Source organism: Larimichthys crocea, chromosome XIV, assembly GCF_000972845.2.
Source record: "Larimichthys crocea isolate SSNF chromosome XIV, L_crocea_2.0, whole genome shotgun sequence".
NCBI lineage: Eukaryota > Metazoa > Chordata > Actinopteri > Sciaenidae > Larimichthys > Larimichthys crocea.
The window spans coordinates 12,413,917-12,441,347 of record NC_040024.1 but is presented as its reverse complement, the minus strand read 5'-3'; the positions used below and the strand labels follow the sequence as shown (position 1 = coordinate 12,441,347).

Here is a 27,431-nt window from a genome sequence, read left to right as displayed (position 1 = left end):
GTTCTTCCCCCCGCTCCCCCCGTCTCCCCCTCCATGTCTCCCTGCTCCTCCCCCCTCGTCTCCCTGGCAGCAGCAGAAGGAGCAGCCGCCTCCTCTCCAGCAGCCTGTCTGTGTTTCTGCGAAACGGGAGGAGAAACCGGAGGAGCGGTAGAGCGATGCTGAGAGCGCGGCAGGATGTCTTTCACCTCCTCCTCCTGGTCCCGGTCCTGGTCCTGGACACTTCGAGTCTTCCTCCTCGTGCAGGTCCTCCTCGTGCCGCCGAACATCCTCCACCCGCAGCCGTGCCGCCTCCTGGCTCAGATCGGACACACTGTGCGCGTCGGTGCGCTCCTGCCGGCGCAGCGTGCGGCTCGAGTTCGGGTCCAGGCAGCGCTGAACCGTGCTGCAGCTGCGATGAGCCGGGACCGTGACTGGGACCGGGACCGCGACCCGGACTCATACTCCGAGCGGGAGCGGGTCAACTTTCTGCCCTACAATCTGAGTCTGGAGCTGGTGTCCCGGCAGCCGACCGCCGCGGACCCAGAGTCCCTGTTCCGGTGCGTCTGTCAGGGCGTGGTGGTGCAGGGAGTGTCTGCCGTGCTCGCCTTCCCGCAGACCCGCGAGGAGCTGCTACAGGTGGACTTCCTGGCCTCGTTCCTGGAGATCCCGGTCCTTAGCGTCTTTGAGCATGGAGAGCCCCTCCGCAGGCAGGTACGTCACGCACCCACACCTGGACCCGGGGCGGCACGCGCGCTCTGGGGGTTCACATGTGGTCCCGGTTTGTCCCAGGTTTCTGTCCCGGTCTGTGACTGCGGTTTGTGGTTTTATGTGATCTGGTTTGACCTTGACCTGCTTGATGATGGGAGATTCTGGAGCTCCAGTCTTTGGAGCGCGTGACGTGTTTGTTTGAAGTCATAAAAACTTGATCCGGGTCTCTCCGGGTTGTGGTTCTGAGAGGATTCAGGTCCACTCTGACGTTTTGGTCTTATGTGGTCTCTGGAGTCCGCTTCAGTTCGGATCAGAACCATCAGAGAACCGGACCTTAAAATGAGGTCAGTGTCGGCTGGAAACCTTCTAACTCTAGCTGTGAACATACGAGGTTTCGGGCCGTGCTGAGGCATGCGGAGCCGTGTTAATTAAACAGTCTCACACCAATTAACCGATTAAAATAATTAACATAAAATAAATAAATAATTTATTTGATCTTCATTTGTTAAGATTAAATGATGATTTATTGATTGATTGACTGATTGGCTGATTGATTGATTGATTGATTGATTGATTGATTGATTGATTGATTGATTGATTGATTGATTGACAACTGGCTGGCTAGCTGGAAGGTGATGGAGTGTTCAGGCTCACCTGTTCAGGTGGGACTCACCTGTCATCTTCCATCTTCTGGACTTCCTTCTTGCTACCCTTTTAAGAGTAGAAGCATGGCTGTGTTAATGAGATTGATGATTTTCTGTCTAAGATACTTGAGAAAGCTGTAGCTAATCAGCTGTGTGACTTTCTCCATAACAATAGTCTATTTGAGGATTTCCAGTCAGGATTTAGAGTGCATCATAGCACAGAGACCGCATTAGTCAAAGTTACAAATGACCTCCTAATGGCATCAGACAAAGGACTCATCTCTGTACTTGTCCTGTTAGATCTTAGTGCTGCATTTGACACCATTGACCATCAAATTCTTTTACAGAGACTGGAACATCAAACTGGCATCAAAGGAACCGCCCTAAGCTGGTTTAAGTCGTATTTCTTAGATCGATCTCAGTTTGTTCACGTCAATGATGAATCCTCCATGCAGACCAAAGTCTGTCATGGAGTCCCACAAGGTTCTGTACTTGGTCCACTTCTATTCAGCTTATATATGCTTCCTTTAGGGAACATTATTAGGAATCATTCTATCAATTTTCATTGTTATGCTGACGACACCCAATTATATTTATCGGGCCTGATGCAACCATCAGTTAACTAAACTCCAAGCATGCCTTAAGGATATAAAAAAGTTGGATGACCTACAATTTTTGATGTTAAATTCAGACAAACTGAAGTTCTTGTAATTGGACCCAAACACCTCAGAAACTCTCTTTCTAGAGACGTAGTTACTTTAGATGGGATCACCTGGCCTCCAGCTCCACTGTAAAGAATCTTGGAGTTGTTTTTGATCAGGATTTGTCCTTTAATGTCCACATAAAACAAATTTCGAGGACTGCATTCTTCCACTTACGTAACATCGCTAAAATCCAGACGCATTGTCTCTCAGGCGGATGCCGAAAACTAGTCCACGCATTTGTTACTTACTAAGGCTGGACTATTGTAACTCTTTGTTATCAGGCTGCTCTATAAGTCTCTTAGGACTTGCAGTTAATTCAGAATGCTGCTGCACGTGTTCTGACAGGAACCAAGATCCGAGATCACATCTCTCCCATTTTGGCTTCCTTGCATTGGCTACCTATTAATCTAGAATAGAATTTAAAATTCTTCTCCTTACTACAAGCTCTTCATGGTCAGGCACCTCTTATCTAAAGAGCTATCATACCTTATTACCCTCTAGAACACTGCCTCTCAGGACGCTGGGTTCCTGTGGTTCCTATGTTTCCAAAAGTAGATTGGGAGCCAGAGCTTTCAGCTTCAGGCTCCTCTTCTGTGGAACAAACTACCTTTCTGGGTTCGGGAGGCAGACACGGTAACACCTTTAAGAATAGACTTAAGACTTTCCTTTTTGATAATGCCTATAGTTAGGGCTGGCTCAGGTCATCCCTTAGTTATGCTGCCATAGGATTACACTGCCGGGGGACCCCACCGAGGGTTATGCCTAGCCAGGCACGGTATTGGTTGAAGATGCAAAAATCTCCTTAACGAAAACTCTCTCTCTCTCTCTTCTCTCTCTCTCCCTCTCTCTCTCATCTCACTCTCTCTCTATATCTCTCTCACTATATATATATCTCTCTATATTTCTCTATATCTCACTCTCTCTATATATATCTCTATACTTATACTCTCCATATCTCTCCATATCTCTCCATCTGTGGACATGTCTCATTAATGCATGTTACTAACCAAACTTCCCCGGAGTTCTGTGCTCTGTCGTCCAGCAGGTTCTCGTGGATCGTGGCTGCTGCTGTGATCCTGCATGACGCCCACTACATATATTATTACTGTCATTATTACTACCATATCTATTACTGTAATCATTTTTATCATTCATTATAATTCATTGTCATTTTATCAGTCATTGTACAATATGTTTGTGTTGATTTGTCCTACACGTGACATCCATTGCACGTCTGTCCGTCCTGGGAGAGGGATATCCTGCTTGGCTCTTCCTGAGGGTTTCTTCCACCTTTCTTTTTCCCTGTTAAAAGGGTTTTTGTGGGCAAGTTTTTCCTCACTGGAACCGAGGGTCTAAGGACAGAGGGTGTCACTCCCTGTACAGATTGTAAAGCCCTCTGAGGCAAATGTACTTTGTGACTTTGGGCTATACAAATAAAATTGATTTGAATTGATTTGATTTAATCTGAAAATCATCAGCATTCAGGATTCAGGATCAGGATTTCAGCATGAATAGGAACAAATGTATATTAGATATAGTTATATTGTAGTTATATTTATACACAGTATTATATGATGTATAAATACTCTAATCGATAAATATATTTTTATTGTCGTGTTGTTGTTTTTTGTTATTGTGATTGATTGTCACACACTGGTTTTCTTGCTGCTTCTTCAATTTGTCGTGCTGTTGTTGTCACTGTCCTTTACATTCACATTTACATTTAGTCATGTAGTAAGTGCTGTGACAATTCTTAAAGGGATAGATTTAGTATGTCCAGTTGTTGGTAGTGTTGGAGAGGAGGTCCTCTCTGAAGTAGTGGAGAGAGGAGGGATGGCCCTGCTCTGGTAGGAACTGGTAGTGCGAGAAGAGTCTGGATTGCCTTGAACAAACAGGTGGGAGAGCGTGGTGTGAGGTAACACATGCCTGTATAAGGGCATTCAAGTAGGTGGGTGTAGTCCCGGAGACAACTTTGTAGTCAACGTTAGAGATCTGAATTTAATGCGGGCTGCAACAGGTAGCCAGTGGAGCTTGATGAGCAGTGGGGTAACATTTAATTCAATTCAGTTTTATTTATATAGCGCCATATCATAACAAAAGTTATCTCATGACACTTTTCATGCAGAGCAGGTCCAGACCGTACTCTGTATAATATTATTTACAGAGACCAACAGTTCCACCACAAGCAAGCACTTGGTGACAGTGGCAAAGAAAAACTTTCTTTTTACAGGCAGAAACCTCGAACAGACCCAAGCTCATTGGTAGACAGTCATCCACCACGAGACAGAGATGCACAGCAGCAGCAAATCATCAACTAACTATAAACTGTGATGGAGATATGGCAGCAATAATGACAGTAGTAATATGTGTAGTGGACGTCATGCAGGATCACAGCAGCAGCCACGATCCACGAGAACCTGCTGGACGACAGAGACAGAAACTCCAGGGAAGAAGTTTAGTTAGTGACATGCATTAATGAGACATGTATGTTTACAGATGGTGGTGGTGATCAAAAAGGAAAGTCTTAAGTCTACTCTTAAAAGTATTGACCTTGTCTGCCTCCTGAACCCAGAATGGTAGTTTGTTCCACAGAAGAGGAGCCTGATAGCTGAAAGCTCTGGTAGGCCTTAAAAGGGCAATGGCATGGTATTCGAATGTGTCATAATTGGTGGAATGCAACAGTAGAGTGAATTTCTATTTGTTGGAAATTAGTAGGCCAGTCCCTCAGAGTGCAGCTAGGGTGGCTGTGTTCTCTGTTTTGAAGTCTGAGTGAGAGCAAGGAGCTCTTGAGAAAGGTGGTATAGGCAGTGATAAAATCGTTTTTGTTAACTGCGGATTGGCAGTTCCATAAGCCCATGGAAAAGGAGGCAACCGTGTGTGAGGACTGTTTTAGAGGCTGGAGGTTAGTCAGATTTCTGCACCAGTTGTTGTTGTAGTTGCTATTTTGTTGTTGTTGTTATTGTTGTCATCATTATTTTATTATTATTGTTGTTGTTATTTATTCATCACCACATACTGGTTTTCTTTCTGCTCCTTCAGCGTCATCTTGCTGTTTGTTGATTTCACAGATTTTGTGTGAAGGAGTTCCAACATCTGTTCAGACTCGAGAGAAACACTGAGCTGTTTGATGTTTCAGATTCTCAGAGGTCACGTCTGATTCCAGCAAAAACATCAAAAACACACCGCTTCTTGTCTGTGTCAAAAACTGAAGCAGTCTACAGCAGTTTGCATGGTCTGAAGTGGTCTTTTTTGTGGTCAGTCTTACCCAGTCTATAGGGGTCCACATAAACATTTTTAAGATTGGTTGTTAAGTGGGTTGTTTGCATCTTGGATTTTATGTTGTTCTGTCATTGGCTGAAAATGTGATAAAACTTTAAAAATATTAATGAAGTTTGGTTGTCTGACTGTACTCTTCAGCCCCGAAATCTATAGAGCAGAAGAAAATCTGTTTTGGTTCAGGTGGACCGGCAGACGTCTGAAACTAGACCAGTGATCAATGATGATCAAACAGAATCTCTTTCAGCTGACTGCCTGCCTGTCGCTGTGACAACACGCTGACATAATCAGAACAAGTTGATCAATAATCAAATTTATTGATCAAAGACAAAACTGCTGTTGGTTTAAACTCTGAGACATTCAGAACAAACAGAAATATTAAAATCCTTTTTAATGTCATAATGTTTGATCTGTTGTTATCAGAACTGTTCTGAATGAAGGATGAGGGTGGATGGATGGACTGAGTTTCATTTTCAGCTGCTAAAAAAGATACAAACACAAACACACTCAGAAAGTTCTGATTCTGTTCAGCGTTCATCTGCACTTTCTCTTGTGGTCCAGTAATATTTGTTCTGAAGCATCACATAAAGATACGTCCGAGTCAAGCATGTTTGAATCATCAACTCTGCTGTCTTCTGGACTGGACCTTCATGTAACCATTGTCTCATGTGAATATTAGGCATTTTCTTTGTGCTCACATGAAGTACTGTGATGTGCTGTGAAGTACTGTGATGTACTGTGAAGTACTTTAAAGTACCGTGATATACCGTGATATACTGTAATGTACTGTGATGTACTATTTGAACCGTTTGAATTGAATTATTAAATCTGTGTAAAACACTGAGATGCTGAAGCAGTTTGATGGATGATGACATCACAGAGACCAGCTGATTATTAATCAATAATAAATGATGATTAGAGCAGATATGTTGGAGCAGGTATGGTAGAGCAGTAGCAGAGACTTGTCATGTTCGTTTGAATAAATTCAGCCTGAATCTTTAATCCTCTGAAGGCGAGCGGCGACAGATTAGTTTCCCATCATGCCTCATTCGTCTCTTTGTTTGACCTCGGCAGGTCTGACTGCTTTATGTTACCTCTGAGATTTAAACACAAACACCTGACTATACTTCAGCAGGGACCAATGAGCTGACAGGAAACACAGTTGATGACTCAGGTGGGATCCAATGACAAAGCAGAGAAGAAGAAAACAGGTTGAGCAGTAATAATAAATGATGATGAAAATCAAATTTAATTAACACACCAAAGTGTCCTTTCCTTCAATATAGAGCCTGCAGTCATCGATAAAGCTGCTCTCATATCTTCAACATTAGGTTTTCATTGTGTTCCAGTCCAGCAGTCCAGTTAGCTCTATGTTAGGGGTTTAGGTCTTTATATAAACTGATATAGAGTTTTGGAGCTGTTTTTCTGTTGATCCGATCCACGGCCTGCAGAGTCTCTTCTTTTTTATTAATTAACATCAAATTACAGGAAACTTTATCAGGAAATAATTGGTAAGAGACAGACATTTTTTTCACTGCAATGCACTTTAGATTTTAGATTACCTTTGACCTTTTATCAGTAGAATGTCTGTCAGACTCATTCCAGAATCTCGTTAAGACCTCCTGATGAGACTTAACAAGCTGATAATAGCTGATAGCTGCTGACACTGATGAAGTCTCAGCAGGCTGATAAACAGACTGCTGATAACACACACCTACACTAACACACTCACACACATTGGTGAAGCACAACGTGACCTGATGGAGTCAAACTGCTTAGAACTGTGATTTTACATCATGGTGGCTTCATCAGACTAGGACCTTCAGCATTACATTACATTACATTACATTACATTGCATTTAGCAGACGCTTTTATCCAAAGCGACTTACAGATGAGGACATAAGCTGAGAAAGGTGTAAAGGAGCACAGAGTAGTTGTTAGTTTTGTTAGTTTTGTTAGGCAGGGAAGCATTCTCGAAACAGAAAGGTTTTTACAAGTTTTTTAAAGGTAGAAAGGGATGTTGCTGTTCTAGTAGCCGTTGGTAGGTCATTCCACCATTTGGGGACGACCACAGAGAAGAGTTTAGAGTGACCTCGCTTTGCGAGAGGCGAGGGTACAACTAGACGGTTTGTATGAGCGGAGCGTAGCGCCCTGGTCGGGACGTGAGCCTTTAGTAAGACGCTGAGATAGGCAGGGGCAGATCTTGAGATGGTTTTGTAGGCTAGCGTCAGAGCTTTGTGTTTAATTCTGGCAGCTACAGGCAGCCAGTGCAGGTCGCTGAAGAGTGGGGTGACATGTGACCTTTTAGGTTGATTGAAAACCAGTCGCGCTGCGGCATTCTGGACCATTTGCAAAGGTTTGATCGCGCAAGCAGGTAGGCCAGCCAAGAGCGAGTTGCAGTAATCGAGGCGGGAGCTGACTGTAGCCTGAATCAGGAGCTGAGCGGCATATTGGGTCAGGTACGGTCTGATTTTTCTAATATTGTACAATGCATAGCGACATGACCTCGCTACGGAGGAAATGTGTTCAGAGAGAGAAAGACGATCATCTAGTACCACGCCCAGGTTTTTAGCAGCATGGTTAGGGGTAATGGTGACAGTACCAATTTTCAGGTTGAAGTCATGGCAGATTGACTCATGGGCAGGGATGACCAGGAGTTCGGTTTTTGACAGATTAAGCTGGAGATGGTGGTCTTTCATCCAAGTTGACAGATCAGAGAGACAGGCGGAGATGCGTGCGGAGACCGTGGTGTCGTCCGGCTGGAACGACAGGTATAGCTGTGTGTCATCGGCATAGCAGTGGTAGGAGAAGCCGTGTGAGCGGATAACATGGGACAGCGAGGTGGTGTAGATGGCAAACAGAAGGGGACCCAGTACCGACCCCTGCGGCACCCCCGTGGAGAGGGTATGAGTCGATGACAGTCGACCTTGCCAAGACACATTAAAGGAGCGTCCAGCGAGGTAGGACTCGAGCCAGGAGTGGGCAGAGCCTGTAATGCCCATGTTAGCGAGTGTGGTTAGGAGTATGTCGTGATTGACTGTATCGAAGGCAGCCGATAAGTGAGAAGGATGAGTACCGATGATTGCCCTCGTGCTCTGGCTGTTTTTAAGGCTTCTGAGACAGATAGTAAGGCTGTTTCGGTGGAGTGGCCACTTCTGAAACCCGATTGTTTTGGGTCAAGTAGGTGGTGATGGGTGAAGAAGTCAGTGACTTGTTTAGAGACCGCCCTCTCAATGGTTTTCGAGAGGAAGGGAAGCAGTGACACCGGCCGATAATTTTCAACCGAGGCGGGGTTAAGCGTAGACTTTTTCAGTAATGGCGTAACTCTGGCTTGTTTGAAGGCCGCTGGAAATACGCCTGAGGACAGTGAGGCATTAATCACGGATGTGATCGGTGGGACTACTGTAGGAGTTTAGAGGGGATGGGGTCCAGCGGGCAGGTGGTGGGGCTGTTGTTAATGATCAGTTTGGATACCTCATCTTCTGAGAGAGGGGTGAACGAGGAGAGAGTTGCGCTGTTGTCTCTTGGGGGTAGCAGGTTGTGACTGGGGGGATCACAAAATTGTTTGCTGATAATTGCCACCTTGTCTGTGAAGAAGGAGGCAAAGCTGTCAGCAGTGAGGTTGGTGGCAGGTGGGGGTGGGGGAGGATTGAGCAGCGATTTGAAGGCGGAGAAGAGTTTCCGTGAGCATGGTGGCTTCATCAGACTAGGACCTTCAGCATGGTGGCTTCATCAGACTAGGACCTTAAGCATGCACTGGGCTGGGTTGCAGCTGATTGTGATGGAGTCTGGGTGGGAGTCAGCACCTCCAAATCTGCTAAACCTGCAGTTACCGACACCAAGTGGATTCTAGGTGCCCAAGGAGTCACTGCCTTAGCCTCTTGATGATCTTGTTAAGTCAATGAGTGTAAATGGGTCCAGACAGTCTAAACCAGAATCTAAAGAACAGGACAAAATGCTGCTGTTCAGAATGTTTTTCTTCCTGTTTCGTCAGTGAGTTCTTCAGGTACGTCTTCAGGTATGGTTAGGACAGGACCTGACCAGAACCAGGACACGTTAGCTCTGGTTGAGGATCAGGGTCCATATATTTATATCCCGAGATCTCTACCTGTCTTTTGTCTCTACCTGTCTCTGAAGTCCTCCTGCATCACTTTCTTCTTCCCTTTCATTTTTCTGTGTGGAGCCGAGGACCAGAGCACACAGCTCTCACAGCGGCAGGACTGAGGCTCATAAAAAAAAAAAAAAAAAAAACAGCAGAGTGAGAACTTCTCTAACACAGCAAGCTTCAAGCTAACAGCTGGAAGAACATAAACACATGAATATTGAACAAATGAATGTGGACACATGAACATATAAATATATGAACATTTAAATATGTGAACACATGAACAAATAAGCACTACCTTTCCAGTAGAAATCAAACTCCTCAGGTGTCATCAGTGATTTTGGTACATTTTCCTTGGAGGGCTTTACAATCTGTACAGGGAGACACCCTCTCCCAAACAAAACATAACACAGTTAGTCAGAACCAGAAAAAACGTCTTATTTTCCTGCTATGTCGGCAACGTAGTGGAGAAATTTGGTCTGCATAGCTTTTGTCTATTCTGGGCTACAGCTACAAACATGATGTTTAACATGTCGGGCTTCATGTAAGAGGACCCACTCCATATGTAGACTAAAACGTCTCATTCTGAGGTCATAAAAACATAACAGATAACATAATGGTTAATTAACGTATCAATAATAGTACACAGACACCTTCAATTTGAATTTGAATGAAGGTGTCTATTTACTTCTTGCATGTCTGTGTATAGTAGTTATGAAGATTCTATTACACAGTCAACCTCTGAGACTCATTTAGTCTCATAAAAATCTGCCTGATTGGTTTGAATGTTTGAATATGTATACATTCATATACACGCCGACACATGCATATATCCATGCATATATAGATAAATATATACATACATGCAGCAGTATGAAGTGTGAGAGTCTGTTGTAAGGTGGACCTGGAATGCAATGCAATGGGTTAGTATGAACCCGTAGAACCCATCATGGTCAGGTGTCACCTTCACCTGCAGAGTCTGTGATGATGAGGCAGCTTGTTAATGTCCTCTAGCTGATGTTTCCACTCCCTGCTGGAGGTCAGACCTGCGACACATCAACAGTGAGAGGCAGCATGAAAACAGACTGGAGGTCAGCTGATAGGACAACCACTGCTGGAACAAAGGATGCTGGAAATAAAGACTGCTCTGTTCTGTTAGGAATGTTCTGATGAGAGGGACCTTCGTGAAGATCAGTAATTAATAAATAATTGTCAATATTTTGACATGAACCCCATTAGTCTCTGCATATACCCGGGTGCAGGTAGGCCTGTTTACGTCCTGGTTGTCATGACAGAATGCTGATGGGATCTGTAGTCTTTTACTGTTGATGCTCGTTGTCTCCTGACACTTCAAGTCTCTGCAGGAACGTCTGAACCTCTTTGATCTGGATCATCTTCATGACCTGGTTCTGACACTGCACTGTGTGTGTGTGTGTGTGTGTGTGTGTGTGTGTGTGTGTGTGTGTGTGTGTGTGTGTGTGTGTGTGTTGACAGATAATGCTATTCATCACGCTTTGTGAAACTGACCTGCTGGACTGCCATATTTACCCAGCATGCATCAGTGCTGTGATGATGGTGACCAAGTTAGATCAGCTGACCTTTGGCCTCTCCTCTGTCACAGAGGGTGGGGTTTATACATTCATACAATGAAAGATCCTGCGGAACCTGGACCAGATGACCCAGATCATGGTCGACGACAAACGTCCTGAAACAAGACAGGTGGACACATCGAACAAAACCTTCAGACTTCCTGTGCTCATCTTCAGACTTCATGTTTTCACCTTCAGACCTGTGTTCACATTCAGCAGCTGTCACTCTTTCTGTAGAAGAAGACCAATCAGATCAAGCAATCGCTTCCAGCTGGATGCAGGCCTATATGATTGGGTGGAGCAGTGATTACCTAAATGTTGGATGTAAACAGCAGGTGGATAATGTATTCCGTGGTGGATGTGGTGGATGTAGACTGGGTCAGAGCCAGCAGGCAGCAGGACTCATTGATCTGTCTGTTCTCTTTAATCAGACTCTGGACTGTGCTGAGCTTTTAGTGAGATGAAGATTCAGACTGTTTTTAAAACCCAAGCCACGACTCTGCGGAATGTAAACTGATTGTGTGCATGTGTGTCAGCCTGTGATCTTATAGGCGAATGGTAGACGGGCTCAGAGTGAAGGGGAGGGTGAGAGACCGGATCATAGATCCATCCTGGACAGATCAGGAGCAGATCATCAGACTGAACAAGACACTAAACAGGTGATCTGGTGAGCTTGTGTCTGTTTGTGGTCATTTTGTGTCTCTCTTTAGTGGGCTCATTGGGTGTCTGGGTCTGGGAGGCTTGTTCAGTCATTCATCCATGTTTGCACTAATACAGAGATTCTAACCAGGAGTATATAGAGTACTTCTACAGCAGGCAACATGTGGAAACATGGTGGAGTCATGCAGCTAAAAATTGTATTGGTTTATGTGGATTATTTGATTAAACAACATACACATTTTGTATTTTCAAAGATGAAGGTGCAAGATGACCATACTGAAATTCACCAAGTACCATCAATATTAAAGATAATGAACATGTTTTTCAGCACAGCAGGTTCTGTGATTCAGAAGACATTAAGATGCTGAAATGCATAAAATATCAGCAGCACTTACAGATGACCATGAAGTAACAAATTTGTCTCGAAGGTTACTCATTCAGGTCAGATCTCACATCACCTGTTTGACCGCAGTGGATTTTCAAAACATGACCATTTTATTTTGTTTCAGATGAAACAGTTCAGTCTTTTCACCTAAAACAAACTCTGGAACAGTTCCCTTTTCCTGTCTGGAAAATCTGTGGACTACTAAAGGTTCTACCTGAAACCTGAGACCCAAAGAATCCTGAAATATGAGGACAGGGCTGCCGGAAAATCTCCAACATCAGAACCAGCTTTCAGACACTCAGCTCTTTAATAAGAGTATCTGCTATACATAACATTTGGCTGAGTAGCACAAACATCGAAGCCAACAGGCCTTAAACCTCCCGTCCAAAGACTGCCTACAAACTGCTTTTACTCTGAAACACTGTGAATGCACTCAGGCCTCTGACCTTCGTTTCTTTCACTTCACTAAGTTGAACAAAGTCAGAAAATGAATGAATGTGATCCGGTTTGATAAAGTGATAGATGAGTTCTGAGGTGTGCTTTTATTTAAGTCAAGTCAGCAGTTTGTAACAGCGATAAATGTGTCACTGTACAAGTCAGCATCATTAACAGAGAGAGAGAGAGCGAACAGAAGCACTGAACTCATCTGAACAGTTACTGACAGGGGATCAGTTTGTCTGCCTGTTTACACATGAAGAGTTCTTTAATCCTCCTGGTCAACACCAATCACATAATAAACACAGACAAAAGACAAATAATTATGGGTTGTTTTGTGCAGATGGTTTTTTAAACATGACTTGAAAAAAACCCTAATTGATTTAAAAAGCGATCGGCCTCCCCTTCCTAGTTTGAAGGTGGAACAGTCCACAAAACTTAAAATCACAAAGGCTCTACCTATAGCCAGAGTTTGGTTTGTCCTTTAGGGCTACTGTAGAAATATGGTGGCTATCTGAACCTTTCAGCTAATAGATTTTGAATACTCTGAAGTAGCAGTAAGGCTAAATGTAGTTCTGCTCCTGAACTACATTTTGGAGTTCATTTCAGTGACTTTATATTAAAAATAAAAATGTGTCCTTTATTTTAATTCACTGTTCGATCAAACAGAAACACATCAACACGTCCTAAAGTTATATAAAAGTCTTTTACCATGAATCTGTTGAGTATCTAAACCCACCTTCATGTTTCTCTGTGCTGTTGTTTATCTGTGTCTTTTTGTATCTTGGTCTCTGTCTCTTTGTCTCTGTATCTTGGTCTCTGTCTCTTTGTCTCCTGTTGTCATCGATAGGATGACTCTGTAGTTGCCAGTCACAATGCGTTCAGGATTGTGATAGGATGAGCTGTTGACATCAAGGAGACAGCAGGTCCTTGTCCTCAGTGTGTTCTTAATGCAACTCTCCGCCCTGGTCTGGATCCAGGTCTTTGGAGGGGTTGGATCAGAGTGTCACAGCTCAGGATGCATCTCTAAAACCCTGATCAATATTTCATCTGTCACACAGAGACTGACAACACGTCATTCTTTTCATTGACCTTTGACATCTGTGGTGTTGTTGTTTTTTTCCCTTCAGATTAAAACTAGATAATATGAACTGAGTGACTAATTTCACCTGATGAAACCTGGACAGGTGTGTGTCCATTGTAGACTTTATTTTGGTGAAGAACTGATGTTGGTTCAGTTGTAGCGCTCTGCCTGTAAAACAATAAGTTTGTGTCAAAGGCATTTAGGTTAGAGTGAATCGTCCGTGCTGTGAACTTCTGGAGCCTTCCTGTGTCGGCTCCATTTCATTATATCATATTATTGAACATCACATCATTATGTTTTTATCCAAAGTGACTTGAACGGAAACAATCAATGTACAGTATGACATGTTAGTGCAGCAGTAAGTTCTACTGACACAGTACCGGGGTCCATTTCTAGAGGGGGGTAGATTTCTCATGTCCAGTTGTTGGTAGTGTTGGAGAGGAGGTCCTCTCTGAAGATCTAGGTCTATAGGAGGTTTTTCTGTTGTTGAGTCAAACACAACAAACATCTTTGGTCCTCTTCATCTAACAACAATGAAAAAAATATAAAGCCACAAAACATTCAGAGCCGACACGTCCAGATTCTCCAGGTACATTTGTTGAACAAAGAAGATTCATGTTCCAGATTTATGCGTTTAATAATAAGCTGTTTGAGGACAGAAATTCAGTCAACAACAGGAAATGACCCACTGACATTAAAAACATTAGTTCTGCTTCACTCAGTCTTTTCCTAGATTTCCCAGGATGCCTTGGGATCGAGTGGACCTGCGGGGTGGACTGGTTTTATTCAGCTGACGAGAAAAATGTAAAAGTCGCTTCAGAAACAATGATTCAGCTGGTTTTTATTTTGTCCCCAGGAAACATTTCTTGCTTCAATCTGCAGAAAAAACTTTCAAAATAAAAGTTCTGCCAACACAGATACCACTGGCTGGCCTCATCATCATCATCTTCATTGTCTTCATCTTCTTCTTCCTCTCTTTATCCTTCATGATCGGTGGAACCTGCAAAAGAGGAAGCAGAAAAACTCTGAAGTAACTAAGTTAGTAACTTGTATTAAAGGGACATGAATGTGTTCAGAGGGAAAGAGAGAGAGGAAGAAAAGAGCCTAGTGCATCATAGAAAGTCTATTTCTTTATTATAGTTACTTTAAAATGTTTTTAACTAGAATTCAAATTTGATGATCCACTTTACCTGTACCTTGATTAAGTCCCTTTTTGTAAGTCGCTTTGGATAAAAGCATCAGCTAAATGACTGAATTTAAATGTAAATGTTATCCACTCTAACATATCCTCTCTGTTCTCATCCTTTCTCGCTGGTTCTCCTCCTTGTTCACCTGCTGGATCTCCTCCTGGTTCTCTCGGTTCTGCTTCCTGGTTGTGTTTAGAACCGGTTCCACCTGCAGATGGTGACGGGGGTTCCAGAGTCTGGTCTGTCTGAGCTACTGCTGACGGTTCTGCAGCGTTCCGGTTGGAAGGAGGGTACAGCAGTTTTGTGTCAAGGCTGGGAGGAGTCACAGGGTCTCTTGCGGATCCTGGATGGTCAGAATGAGAGTGATTCATCATGGGAGGGCGGGGGTGGAGCCACGTGGCACCTGCGTGCCGTCTTGAACCTGACGCAGTCAGCACACGATGACACTCAGATCCATGACTTCCTCTCTCGGCACTTCAGACAGAACCAGGCCTCACCAGCGTCTGTGCTGCTGTTCGGGGCCGACCCACAGTGTGCGGCGGCAGTTCTGCGCAGTGCTCAGGACCTGGGCCTCACATTACCCATGGTGCACTGGGTGCTGGGCCAGCCGCTCAGCCCAGATGCGCTGCATGCCATTGGGCTGCCACTCGGCCTGTTGGCCTACGGCGAGGTGGAGAGAAAACCACTGGACTTCTACATCCGAGATGCCCTGCAGCTCATCACCAGGGCCATCGCTGCAGCAACCACAGTGAGACCGGACCTGGCTCTGATCCAGAACATGGTGAACTGCTATGACAAACCCAACAAACACGAGGTGCCGTCATCAGGACAGTACCTGTCCAGGTAACAACATTCAAATATGTTAATGAGCTGAACAGGGATGATGTTGTCCTTATTTTTGAATTTCATTTAGATTAACGAGGCAAACTGAAATATTTAGTTTTTATTTTCAATTTTTGAATCATTTTCATGTTTCAATGAAAAAGAAAATCCTTGTGGGTGACTTTGTTTCACACACACACACACATTAACATCATATTTATTCATGAAAACAATCCGTGTCAAAATAAACACAGTTAACTTTTATTCATGAGCAGATTTATCACAGCGCCTGAAGCTCACTCACTCCTCATCACAACAAAAAACAAACATGAAATATCTAAAATATAAAACATGAAACCTTATTTATCCCTGAGGGCAGAATTTTGGTTACATTATGTCTAATATAATTATTTATTCATGAACATACGTGGACATACATACAAATAAATCACACTTTACTGAACACCAACAATGAAACATTATAATGAAGCATGAATAAATATAGATGATTAACATTAACCTCATTTTACTGAACACATACAATGCTAACTGATCACTGCATGGACTGTTAGAGCACACTGTAACTTCTTACTACAGCTGATTGTTGATGTTGTCATGATGATGTTGTCAATCAGTCAACCTTTAGTTATAACTAGTCAAGAGCATCCATAAGACGTTATCATTAATAAGTCACATCTATAATGTTTCATGACTGTTGATATCAGAAAGACTTATGAGTGTTTATGAGTTTAGTTTTAAACATTATGTGTAACAACCCCGTGAACTCACCTCCAGCAGGTGTGTATGTCAACTGCTTTTTTCTGTCCTGCAGGTTCCTGGCCAACACGTCCTTCTCTGGTCTCACAGGTCCAGTCAGAGTCCATGAGAACCGGTCTCAGGTCCTCACCTTGCAGCGCTTCCACATCTGGAGCCTGCGGCGGGACGCACTGGGTCAGCCCACCTGGGTCACGGTGGGTAGCTGGGAGGGAGGCCAGCTGCAGGTGGAGGACCAGGGAGTCTGGCAGGGACCCAAACCTCACCACAGGACAGAGGCGACAGGCGGGAGGACCAGGGGGCGCTGGAGGGCGGGGATGCCAGTGATGGGAACTCGGGTCCGGGTGGTGACTCTGGTGGAACATCCCTTTGTGTTCACACGGGATGTGGACGATGAGGGCAGCTGCCCAGCAGGTCAGTACTGCCTGGACGCCGGCACCAACAACTCAGAGACTTTGGAGAGATTCTTCAGGGAGGTGGCAGGCGGGAATAGCAGCTACTTGCCTGCAGAGTACAGCAAGTGTTGCTACGGATACTGCATCGACCTGCTGGAGAAACTGGCTGAGGACCTGGGCTTTGAGTTCGACCTTTACATCGTGGGAGATGGGAAATATGGTGCTTGGAAAGGGAGGCGGTGGACTGGGCTGGTGGGCGACCTTCTGAATGGACTGGCAGACATGGCCGTCACCTCCTTCAGTATCAACTCAGCTCGGAGTCGCGTGATTGACTTCACCTCGCCTTTCTTCTCCACCAGTCTTGGTATCCTGGTGCGCAGTAAGGACACAGCAGCCCCCATTGGTGCTTTCATGTGGCCCCTGCACTGGTCCATGTGGGTGGGCATCTTCCTGGCATTGCACATCACGGCACTCTTTCTTACGCTGTACGAGTGGAAGAGTCCATATGGCATGACACCTCACGGACGCAATAGGATCCGAGTGTTCTCGTACTCATCGGCTCTAAACCTGTGCTATGCCATCCTGTTTGGACGCACTGTCTCCTCAAAGACGCCAAAGTGCTGGACTGGTCGGTTTCTAATGAACCTTTGGGCCATCTTCTGCCTGCTGGTGCTGTCCAGTTACACAGCCAACCTTGCTGCCGTCATGGTGGGTGAGAAGACCTTTGAGGAGGTGTCAGGGATACACGACGCCAAGGTGAGAAGTTCTCTTTCAGTCCATGTGTGTCTGTGCACCAGAAAACCAGAGTGGAACCACACAAGCTCAACATGTGCAGGTGATCCAGGTATTAAACTGTCCTGCTGCCATTGGCTGGTCTTTGGTGTCCAGTGACGTCACCCGCTAAGAGTGACATCATCAAGCATTGACCAATAGCATAAAGATATTTTTGGTTTGAGGACAGAAAGAGGATCGGGATGAGTCAGCATCATTTCAGACTCCAAATTAATTTTATATATAAGTAATCTGAGTACATAAAAAGTAATCCTAATAAATAAGTGAAGTAATCTGAGTAAATATGAAGTAAATTTAATATAAAATGAAGTAATCTAAGTAAATATAAAGTAATCCTAATAAATAATTAAGTAATCTGAGTAAATATAAGTAATCCTAATAAATAAATGGAGTAACACGGCCCTTTAAAACACATAAATTTTAGTTTCTGATTTCTACAGCCACCTGCTGTACGTTAGCTGAATCATCTGCTTCCATGATGGTCCTGACAAATAAATGTTTGGACCACACAACACTGAAACTGTGGAAGAGGTTCTGATCCTATATTTGAATCCTTCATTGTTTCAGGCTTCTGTGGGAGCTGCAAGATTGGAACTAAGATGTCAGTCAGAACATTTTCTATTCTGATTCTTCAACTCAACTGGAGCACGCTCAGTTTCAGTCACATTTCAGACTAACTGTGGAGCAGTTTGACCAGTCTGATTGGTCACTGCAGTATAATGTGAGGTTTTGATGTTGCTGTGTTTTTTTAAGTGGATACTGAAACCCGTGCCACCTCAGTCTAAAAAGGGACCACCGTTCAAATGAATGGGAAAACCTGCGTTTGTTCCACAGCTCTGGATTTGGTCTGAATCTGGTCAAATAGCTCAGGGTGTGAGGGTGGGACGGAATGACCAGGTGCTTGATGGTCGGAGTGACCAGGTGGTGGGTCAACTGGGTCGTGCTGGATCATAAGAGATGCAAGAGGAAGCTACAGGAGGATGAGTGAACTTTGCATACTGTGTTTACAAACTGCAACTCATAAATCTTCTTGGGAACCTCTGAAGCTGGCTTGGCCTCTGGACCAATGGTCTATGTTTGTGTAGGGTTCTGGTGTAGGAAGCAGATATCTGGTCCAAGACTTCCTATGCAGTCCAATAACAGACACATTTGACACACTATGAATATGAAGACATTAAAAAGAAATGAGAAAAGATGAACCATCATCATCTGGGAGCTGATTGGTTCACAGATTTCAGTTGATGGGTTCCACCTCATTTGGTCTCCACACGGAGAGCCACTCAAACCTGATTGGTCAACACAATTCAACCGCAAACAGGAAGCCTCTGCCTGTTGTAACAGTATAGAAGTCTTTGTTTGTGTTTCTGTGAAAAGATGAGTGTTTGAACAGCCGGGGCTGCTGGGAGCTAGGGCTGTTGGGGAGGTGAGGCTCAAAGCAAATAAAGGTGTGAGAGAAAAGAGTGATGCCATAGAACACAGGGCACTTATAGGTGGACCACGGTCCAGGTCCGGACCCACAGTGTTTCTACCACTACTCAGTAGAAGGGACATCCTACCAGTCTCTGACTGGCCAGTACTCATAGTCTTTGTGGGTTTGAGTTGGTTGGGTTTAGGCATTAGGACTAAGTGTGAGGGTAAAAATGTCTTATTGATTTGATTAATTATTTATTATTGTATGTAGCTCTCTAGAGTCCAGAGTGTCACTGAAAATATTGTTGACATGACGTTGAATTATAGCATGTCTGATCTGAGTCGGTGACTTCACATAGTGCAGATGTTGATACAATGACAATGCTGCTTCAATATATATAAAATAATTGTAATGTATAAATTATAATGCAACTTAAACATGATGATGCTGCGGACCTGTACATGAGGAGATTTTTTCTACCTGGATTTCCCGAAATCATAATTGACTACCCCTGCAAACTGTTGCCCTAAAGGTTCCTTTTTTTTTTTTAAGTATATTTTTTGGGCTTTTTATGCCTTTAATTGATAGGACAGCTGAAGAGAGACAGGATGCAGGGGAATGACACGCAGCAAAGGGCCGTCCGATGCGGGATTCGAGCCAGGGCCAGCTGCGGCAAGGACTGTAGCCTCTGTACACGAGGCGCCTGCCTGGCCCACTACGCTACCAACCACTCGCCCTAAAAGTTCCTTAAAGAACCATTAAAAATCAGTTCCAACCATTAGACCTAAAATATTGTGAGAGAGAGCAGACAGAGCTGTGAACATCAGTCACTGAGTTTTTGGCACTTCAGTTTCATTTCATGTCAACTCAGATGAATATTGCTTATTTTTCTGATGTTTTATTGACCAACATATTGAACGATTCAATACAAAAATATTCAGACAACAGTTTATGTTCCACCACCAGATACATAAATTAAGAGAACCTTTGAAGAATTTTTAAAGACTCTGGTCCCATACATGTACCTCATGTGACTTTGTAAGTAATTGTTGGCAGTTAATGTTTGACTCTGTCGAATAAAGAATGAACGTTTTTAAAATGTTACACTAATGTTTCTATAAAACATGTTTTTTTTGTGTGTCTCAGCTTCATCACCCTTCCTGGGGTTTTCGTTTTGGGACAGTCAGAGAGAGCAGCGCTGAGGATTACATGAAGAAGAGTTTTCCAGAGATGCATGAGTACATGAGACGCTTCAATGAGCCGACCACACCCGAAGGCGTCGCCACTCTGAAGTAAGAGAACAGACAACAACAGACAAGATCAGACAAGAATAGATGACCACAGACAACCACAGACGAGAACAGACGAAATCAGACAAGGACAAAAAGGACAGATCAAATCACATCAAATTTTATTTGTATAGCCCAAATTGACAAAACACATGTTGTCTCTGAGGGCTTTACAATCTGTACAGGGAGTGACACCCTCTGTCCTTAGACCCTCGATTCGAGTGAGGAAAAACTTGCCCACAAAAACCTTTAACAGGGAAAAAAGGTGGAAGAAACCTCAGGAAGAGCCACAGAGGAGGGATCCCTCTCCCAGGACGGACAGACGTGCAATAGATGTCACGTGTACAGAACAAATCAACACAAACATATTGTACAATTACAATGACTGATAAAATGACAATGAATTACAATGAATGATAAAATGACAATGAATTACAATGTATGACAAAATGACAATAAATTACAATGACTGATAAAATGACAATGAATTACAATGACTGATAAAATGACAATGAATTACAATGACTGATAAAATGACAATGAATTACAATGAATGATAAAATGACAATGAATTACAATGACTGATAAAATGACAATGAATTACAATGAATGGTAAAATGACAATGAATTACAATGAATGATAAAATGACAATGAATTACAATGAATAATAAAATGACAATAATAAAATGACAATGAATTACAATGAATGATAAAATGACAATGAATTACAATGACTGATAAAATGACAATGAATTACAATGAATGATAAAATGACAATGAATTACAATGACTGATAAAATGATTACAGTAGCAGTGGAACCTGTGATAGAGACAGAGAGACACAGATGCTCAGCAGCAGCAAATCATCAACTAACTATAAACTGTGATGCAGATATGGCAGCAATAATGACAGTAGTAATATGTGTAGTGGACGTCATGCAGGACCACAGCAGCAGCAGCTATGATCCACGAGAACCTGCTGGACGAGGACAGCATAACTAAGGGATGACCTGAGCCAGCACTAACTATAAGCTCTATCAAAAAGGAAAGTCTTCAGTCTACGCTTAAAGGTGTTGACCGTGTCTGCCTCCTGAACCCAGAATGGTAGTTTGTTCCACAGAAGAGGAGCCTGATAGCTGAAAGCTCTGGCTCCCAATCTACTTTTGGAAACTATAGGAACCACAAGGAACCACAAGGAACCACAAGGAACCCAGCGTCCTGAGAGCGCAGTGTTCTAGAGGGGTAGTAAGGTACTATGAGCTCTTTTAGATATGATGGAGCCTGACCATGAAGAGCTTTGTAAGTAAGGAGAAGAATTTAAATTCTATTCTAGATTTAATAGGGAGCCAATGCAAGGAAGCCAAAATGGGAGAGATGTGATCAGATGAGACAGACAGACAGAACTGATGCAATTAACTGCTGCTGTTAATTAGCCAAGCTAACTAAGCTAACGGCTGAATACAATATATAAAGATATCTTGATATAATACATGTGTGTAGTTGCCGTAGTAACCATGTTGCTCTGTGTTGAAGGACAGATCCTCCTCAGCTTGATGCCTTCATCATGGACAAAGCTCTGCTGGACTACGAAGTTTCAATCGATGCCGACTGTAAACTGGCGACTGTCGGGAAACCGTTCGCCATCGAAGGTGAGACAGACTGTCTGTCCTGTCTGTACTGCTATATTTCTGTCTTTGTGAAAACTAGGCAGGGTAGTTTGATATTGTCAGTGCTCTGGTCAGTGAAGGTCCTCACATGTATAGGTGTCTTCACATGTACAGAAAGGGCTTGCTTAATTTGTGACAGCAGCAGCTAGCAGTGGCACTTCTGGTGACAGGCTCAGTCGCTGACCTGCCTGTGTGGGGCAGCTGTTATGGGCAGAGAGAGAGAGAGAGAATTTTCAGTAAAGGGAGATGTGACTGCAAGGTCATGATCGTGTCTGCCTCCTGAACCCAGAATGGTAGTTTGTTCCACAGAAGAGGAGCCTGATAGCTGAAAGCTCTGGCTCCCAATCTACTTTTGGAAACTATAGGAACCACAAGGAACCCAGCGTCCTGAGAGCGCAGTGTTCTAGAGGGGTAGTAAGGTACTATGAGCTCTTTTAGATAAGATGGTGCCTGACCATGAAGAGCTTTGTAAGTAAGGAGAAGAATTTAAATTCTATTCTAGATTTAACAGGGAGCCAATGCAAGGAAGCCAGAATGGGAGAGATGTGATCTCTGATCTTGGTTCCTGTCAGAACACGTGCAGCAGCATTCTGAATTAACTGCAAAGTCCTCAGAGACTTATTGGAGCAGCCTGATAACAAAGAGTTACAATAGTCCAGCCTTGAAGTAACAAATGCGTGGACTAGTTTTTCTGCATCTTCTTGAGAGACGATGCGTCTGATTTTAGCGATGTTACATAAGTGGAAGAATGCAGTCCTCGAAATTTGTTTTATGTGGACATTAAAGGACAAATCCTGATCAAAAGCAACTCCAAGATTCTTTACAGTGGAGCTGGAGGCCAGGGTGATCCCATCTAAAGTAACTAAGTCTCTAAAAGAGAGTTTCTGAGGTGTTGGGTCCAATTACAAGAACTTCAGTTTTGTCTGAATTTAATCAGAAAATTGTAGGTCATCCAACTTTTTTATATCCTTAAGGCATGTTTGGAGTTTAGTTAACGATTGGTTTCATCAGGCTTGATCGATAAATATAATTGGGTGTCGTCAGCATAACAATGAAAATTGATAGAATGATTCCTAATAATGTTCCCTAAAGGAAGCCTATATAAACTAAACAGAAGTGGTCCTAGTACAGAACCTTGTGGGACTCCATGACAAACTTTGGTCTGCATGGAGGATTCATCATTGACGTGAACAAACTGACATCGATCTAAGAAATACGATTAAACCAGCTTAGGGCGGTTCCTTGATGCCAGTTTGATTTCCAGTCTCGGTAAAAGAATTTGATGGTCAATGGTGTCAAATGCAGCACAAGATCTAACAGGACAAGTACAGAGATGAGTCCTTTGTCTGATGCCATTAGGAGGTCATTTATAAGGTCATGCGGTCTCTGTGCTATGATGCACTCTAAATCCTGACTGAAAATCCTCAAGTCTTCACACGTATAATTGTCTTCACACGTATAGTTGTCTTCACACGTATAGTTGTCTTCACACGTATAGTTGTCTTCACACGTATAGATGTCTTCACACGTATAGATGTCTTCACACGTATAGTTGTCTTCACATGTAAAGATGTCTTCACATGTATAGATGTATTCCCATGTATAGATGTCTTCACACGTATAGATGTCTTCACACGTATAGTTGTCTTCACACGTATAGTTGTCTTCACATGTAAAGATGTCTTCACATGTAAAGATGTCTTCACACGTATAGATGTCTTCACACGTATAGTTTGTCTTCACATGTAAAGATGTCTTCACATGTAATAGATGTATTCACAGTATAGATGTCTTCACACGTATAGTTTGTCTTCACAGTAAGTTGTCTTCACATGTAAAGATGTCTTCACATGTATAGATGTATTCCCATGTATAGATGTCTTCACACGTATAGATGTCTTCACACGTATAGTTGTCTTCACACGTATAGTTGTCTTCACATGTAAAGATGTCTTCACATGTAAAGATGTCTTCACACGTATAGTTGTCTTCACATGTATAGATGTCTTCACATGTAAAGATGTCTTCACACGTATAGTTGTCTTCACATGTAAAGATGTCTTCACATGTATAGTTGTCTTCACATGTATAGATGTCTTCACATGTATAGATGTCTTCACTCGTATAGATGTCTTCACATGTATAGTTGTCTTCACATGTATAGATGTCTTCACATGTATAGATGTCTTCACATGTATAGATGTCTTCACATGTATAGATGTCTTCACACGTATAGATGTCTTCACACGTATAGATGTCTTCACACGTAAAGATGTCTTCACATGTATAGATGTCTTCACATGTATAGATGTCTTCACATGTATAGATGTCATGTATAGATGTTCACATGTGTGTGTTTCTCAGCTGATGTTCAGTTCACTTCATCTGATTTTTTTTTTACATGTTTCACAATGTTTCATCATCTCGACCAATCAGACGAGAGGAACTTCTCTGCAGTTTTACAATTAAGTATTCAGTCAGAGCGTCTGCTCATGCAGAAAAACTTTATTTAGACTGACAGGAAAACTCTATTTAAACAGGCAGGAAAGCTTTGTTTAAACAGGCAGGACTTCCCATGATGCACTGTGCTCTTCTCATGTCACTAACTAAACTTCTTCCCTGGAGTTTCTGTCTCTGTCGTCCAGCAGGTTCTCGTGGATCGTGGCTGCTGCTGTGGTCCTGCATGACGTCCACTACACATATTACTACTGTCATTATTGCTGCCATATCTCCATCACAGTTTATAGTTGTCATGTCTGGAACTATCATGTTATCTGTTATCTGTTGTCTTTCAGGTCTCTGCCTTCCCATGTGTGTTGTCCCTCCTTCCTGATTACCTGCCGCCCTGTTTCACCTGTGCCTGATTGTTCCCCCTCCCCTTTTCCCTCTATTTAGTCTCTGTGCTCTCTGTGTTTCTCGCCAGTTCGCCTTGTCCTGTCCAGCATCCCAGCGTCTCTTTGTCTTGTATTCTTGTTTTTGATTACCTGCTCTTCGACCTCAAGCCTGTTTTTCTGACCACGATTTTTGCCTCACGGATTTGTACTGTCACCTGTATTTGTGTTTTTCTAGTTTGACTAGTAAACCTTTTTTGAACCACCACTTTTGTCTCAGAGTCTGCATTGTGAATCTTCTGTGACCCCTTCTGATAGTAGTTAATGTTTTGCTGCTGCTCTTGCTCGCTCTGTATTTATTTATCTAACCACCCCATCTGCCAGTTAAAAGAAGTTTACCTTGCTCCTGGTAGAATTGTTGGTCTCTGTAAATAATATTATAAAGATTATGGTCTGGAGCTGCTCTGTATAGAAAGTGTCATGAGATAGGTTTTGTTATTAGAACACCTGTCAGATTTGAAAAAATGTACCTTGATTATTGGTGATCAATGATTAATTATTAATGACTAATTATTGATTACAGGTTACGGTATTGGCCTGCCTCAGAACTCCCCTCTGAGCTCCAACATCTCAGAGTTCATCAGCAGATATAAGTCGGAAGGATACATGGACCTGCTGCATGACAAATGGTACAAGGTGGTTCCATGTGGGAACCGAGTGTTTGCCGTCACTGAGGTAACCATGTTCATAAAGTACAAACTTTAACTCAAGATTTGAATGCACACTTCAGGCCAGTCACTTCTTCTTCTTCTGTCTCTCCTCTTTAGACTCTTCAGATGGGGATCCGTCACTTTTCAGGACTCTTCCTCTTGTTGTGTATCGGAGTGGGTGGAGCCTTGCTGACTCTCGCAGGCGAACACGGGTTTTACCAACTTGTGCTGCCGCACATCCGCCGCCGACAGAACCTCAAATACTGGCTGCACACCTCTCAGGTGAGACCCAGAGTGTGTTTGTGTGTTCTGGTTCTGATTTTGAACATCAGTTCAGCTGCTGCACCAAAACCATCATGTGTTCATATTCCCATCTGAACCAAACTCCAGTCAGCAATCTGGTAATTTAACAATGTCTTCTGGTTAATTCAGCCTCAAGTGTTTGGTTCTAGAGACGTTCTGATGTTCTCTGATGAACTGTTGAGCAGGTTGTGGAGGTTTGTGAGACATCTGATCATACTGCTTTTTTTCTTGACAGAAAATCCATCGCGCTCTGAACATGACGTACGAAGATGTGAAGAGGCAGCGAGCAGAGAAAGAGAGGTGTGTCATGTGACCGACACATTTAAAACATGTGATTAGAAAGTTCTGGTTCTGATTAACAGATTCTGTCTTCATGTTTCTGTTCAGCTGTAATCTGCAGAAGTCTCAGCCTCCTCCTGGCCCCCCTTCCCCACCAGCCCCTGGAGCTTCTGCCAAATGGAACAATGAGACCAGTAAAGATGCCACCGCTGCTAAGGACACTCGGGACTTCAAACGAGTCCACTTCAATCTGGAGACCCTCAACACCCGCCGCCTGCTCGCTCGCATCGCCACCTCTGACATCAAGGGATCTGGGGCCAAATCTGATGTAGGGGGTCCAACCAAGCTGAAGGTCTCGAACAGCCAACTGTGTGAGAATGGAGGACCGGCTTCGTTTGCCAGCCTGGTCCTCTCACTCCCCTCACCATCCTCCTCTTCTGCCAAACCCAATACCTTGGCTCCTCCCTCTGTTGCTACGTCCCAGTCCCCTGCTACAGTGACCCCGTCCACTGTCATAACGCCCACCATCACAGTGGTACCGCCCCAGCCTGGCGAGCTGCAGGAGCTGCAGGACCAAATCGAACAGATGAGGGAGAAGCTGAGGACGGCTCTGGCCAGGAGGGCAGAGATCCAGACTACTCTGGCCAAACCTGTAGCCACGGTGACAAACAGCCAACCTCCAGTTACCACAGCAACAACGTCAGCGATGACAATGACGGCAGCCTCGCTCACTGTTGCCCCGGTAACACCCCTACCAACAAACACAAAATGCGTGACGACCATGACAGACCCACCTCACAGAGTCCTGTCAAAAGTCCGGCCCCTCCAAAGCAGACTGACCAATCAGAGGAGGTGATGTTCTCTGTACAGTTTCACATGACCTGGTCACACACCTGTGCACACAGCAGCCATTTTGGACTGTTGAATGTTTTGGACATTTTGTTTCTTCTGAGTTTAAGTTTGGTCACATAGCACCAGGGCAATGTGCAGGGGGATACCTTTATAGACCTGAACCTGTTCTGGACCGGTTCTGGATCTGTTCTCCTTTCTCTTCTTTTCTGTATGTTGATATTAAGGGTTATTTAAGGGTTATTTAAGGGTTTTTTAAGGGACTCTGCTTTCAGTCAGACTGCAGGGAACCTTCTATTCTGAACACTAACAGCCCTGGACACACAGAGGAAGTGATTTATCTCCTTGTATCACTGTGTCATGAACCAGGTGAGGCTAGGCTCAGTCCATGTCTTTCTCCTCACCCGTTTGTTTTAGTGACGCGTTCACTGACCTGTCCGTTTGTACAGATGAGCTGTGAGGCGTTCACTGACCTGTCTGTTTGTTGTGATGAGCTGTGAGGCATTCACTGACCCCTGTGTTCTGTGTAAAAAAGCTATTTGTATTGATCG

At 43.6% G+C, this 27,431-nt stretch overlaps 1 protein-coding gene across 1 annotated transcript; it reads left to right on the top strand.

The window, feature by feature from the left end:
* The first annotated feature begins 68 nt into the window (after positions 1–68).
* grin3bb (glutamate receptor, ionotropic, N-methyl-D-aspartate 3Bb) lies at positions 69–27,428 on the top strand. The gene is made up of 9 exons (XM_019276999.2): positions 69–690; positions 14,954–15,600; positions 16,412–17,504; positions 20,098–20,243; positions 21,775–21,890; positions 25,323–25,474; positions 25,567–25,731; positions 25,988–26,052; positions 26,140–27,428. Exons 1-9 carry the CDS (start codon positions 175–177, stop codon positions 26,885–26,887), a joined length of 3,648 nt encoding a protein of 1,215 aa, XP_019132544.1. The 5' UTR covers positions 69–174; the 3' UTR covers positions 26,888–27,428.
* The last annotated feature ends 3 nt before the right edge of the window (positions 27,429–27,431 follow it).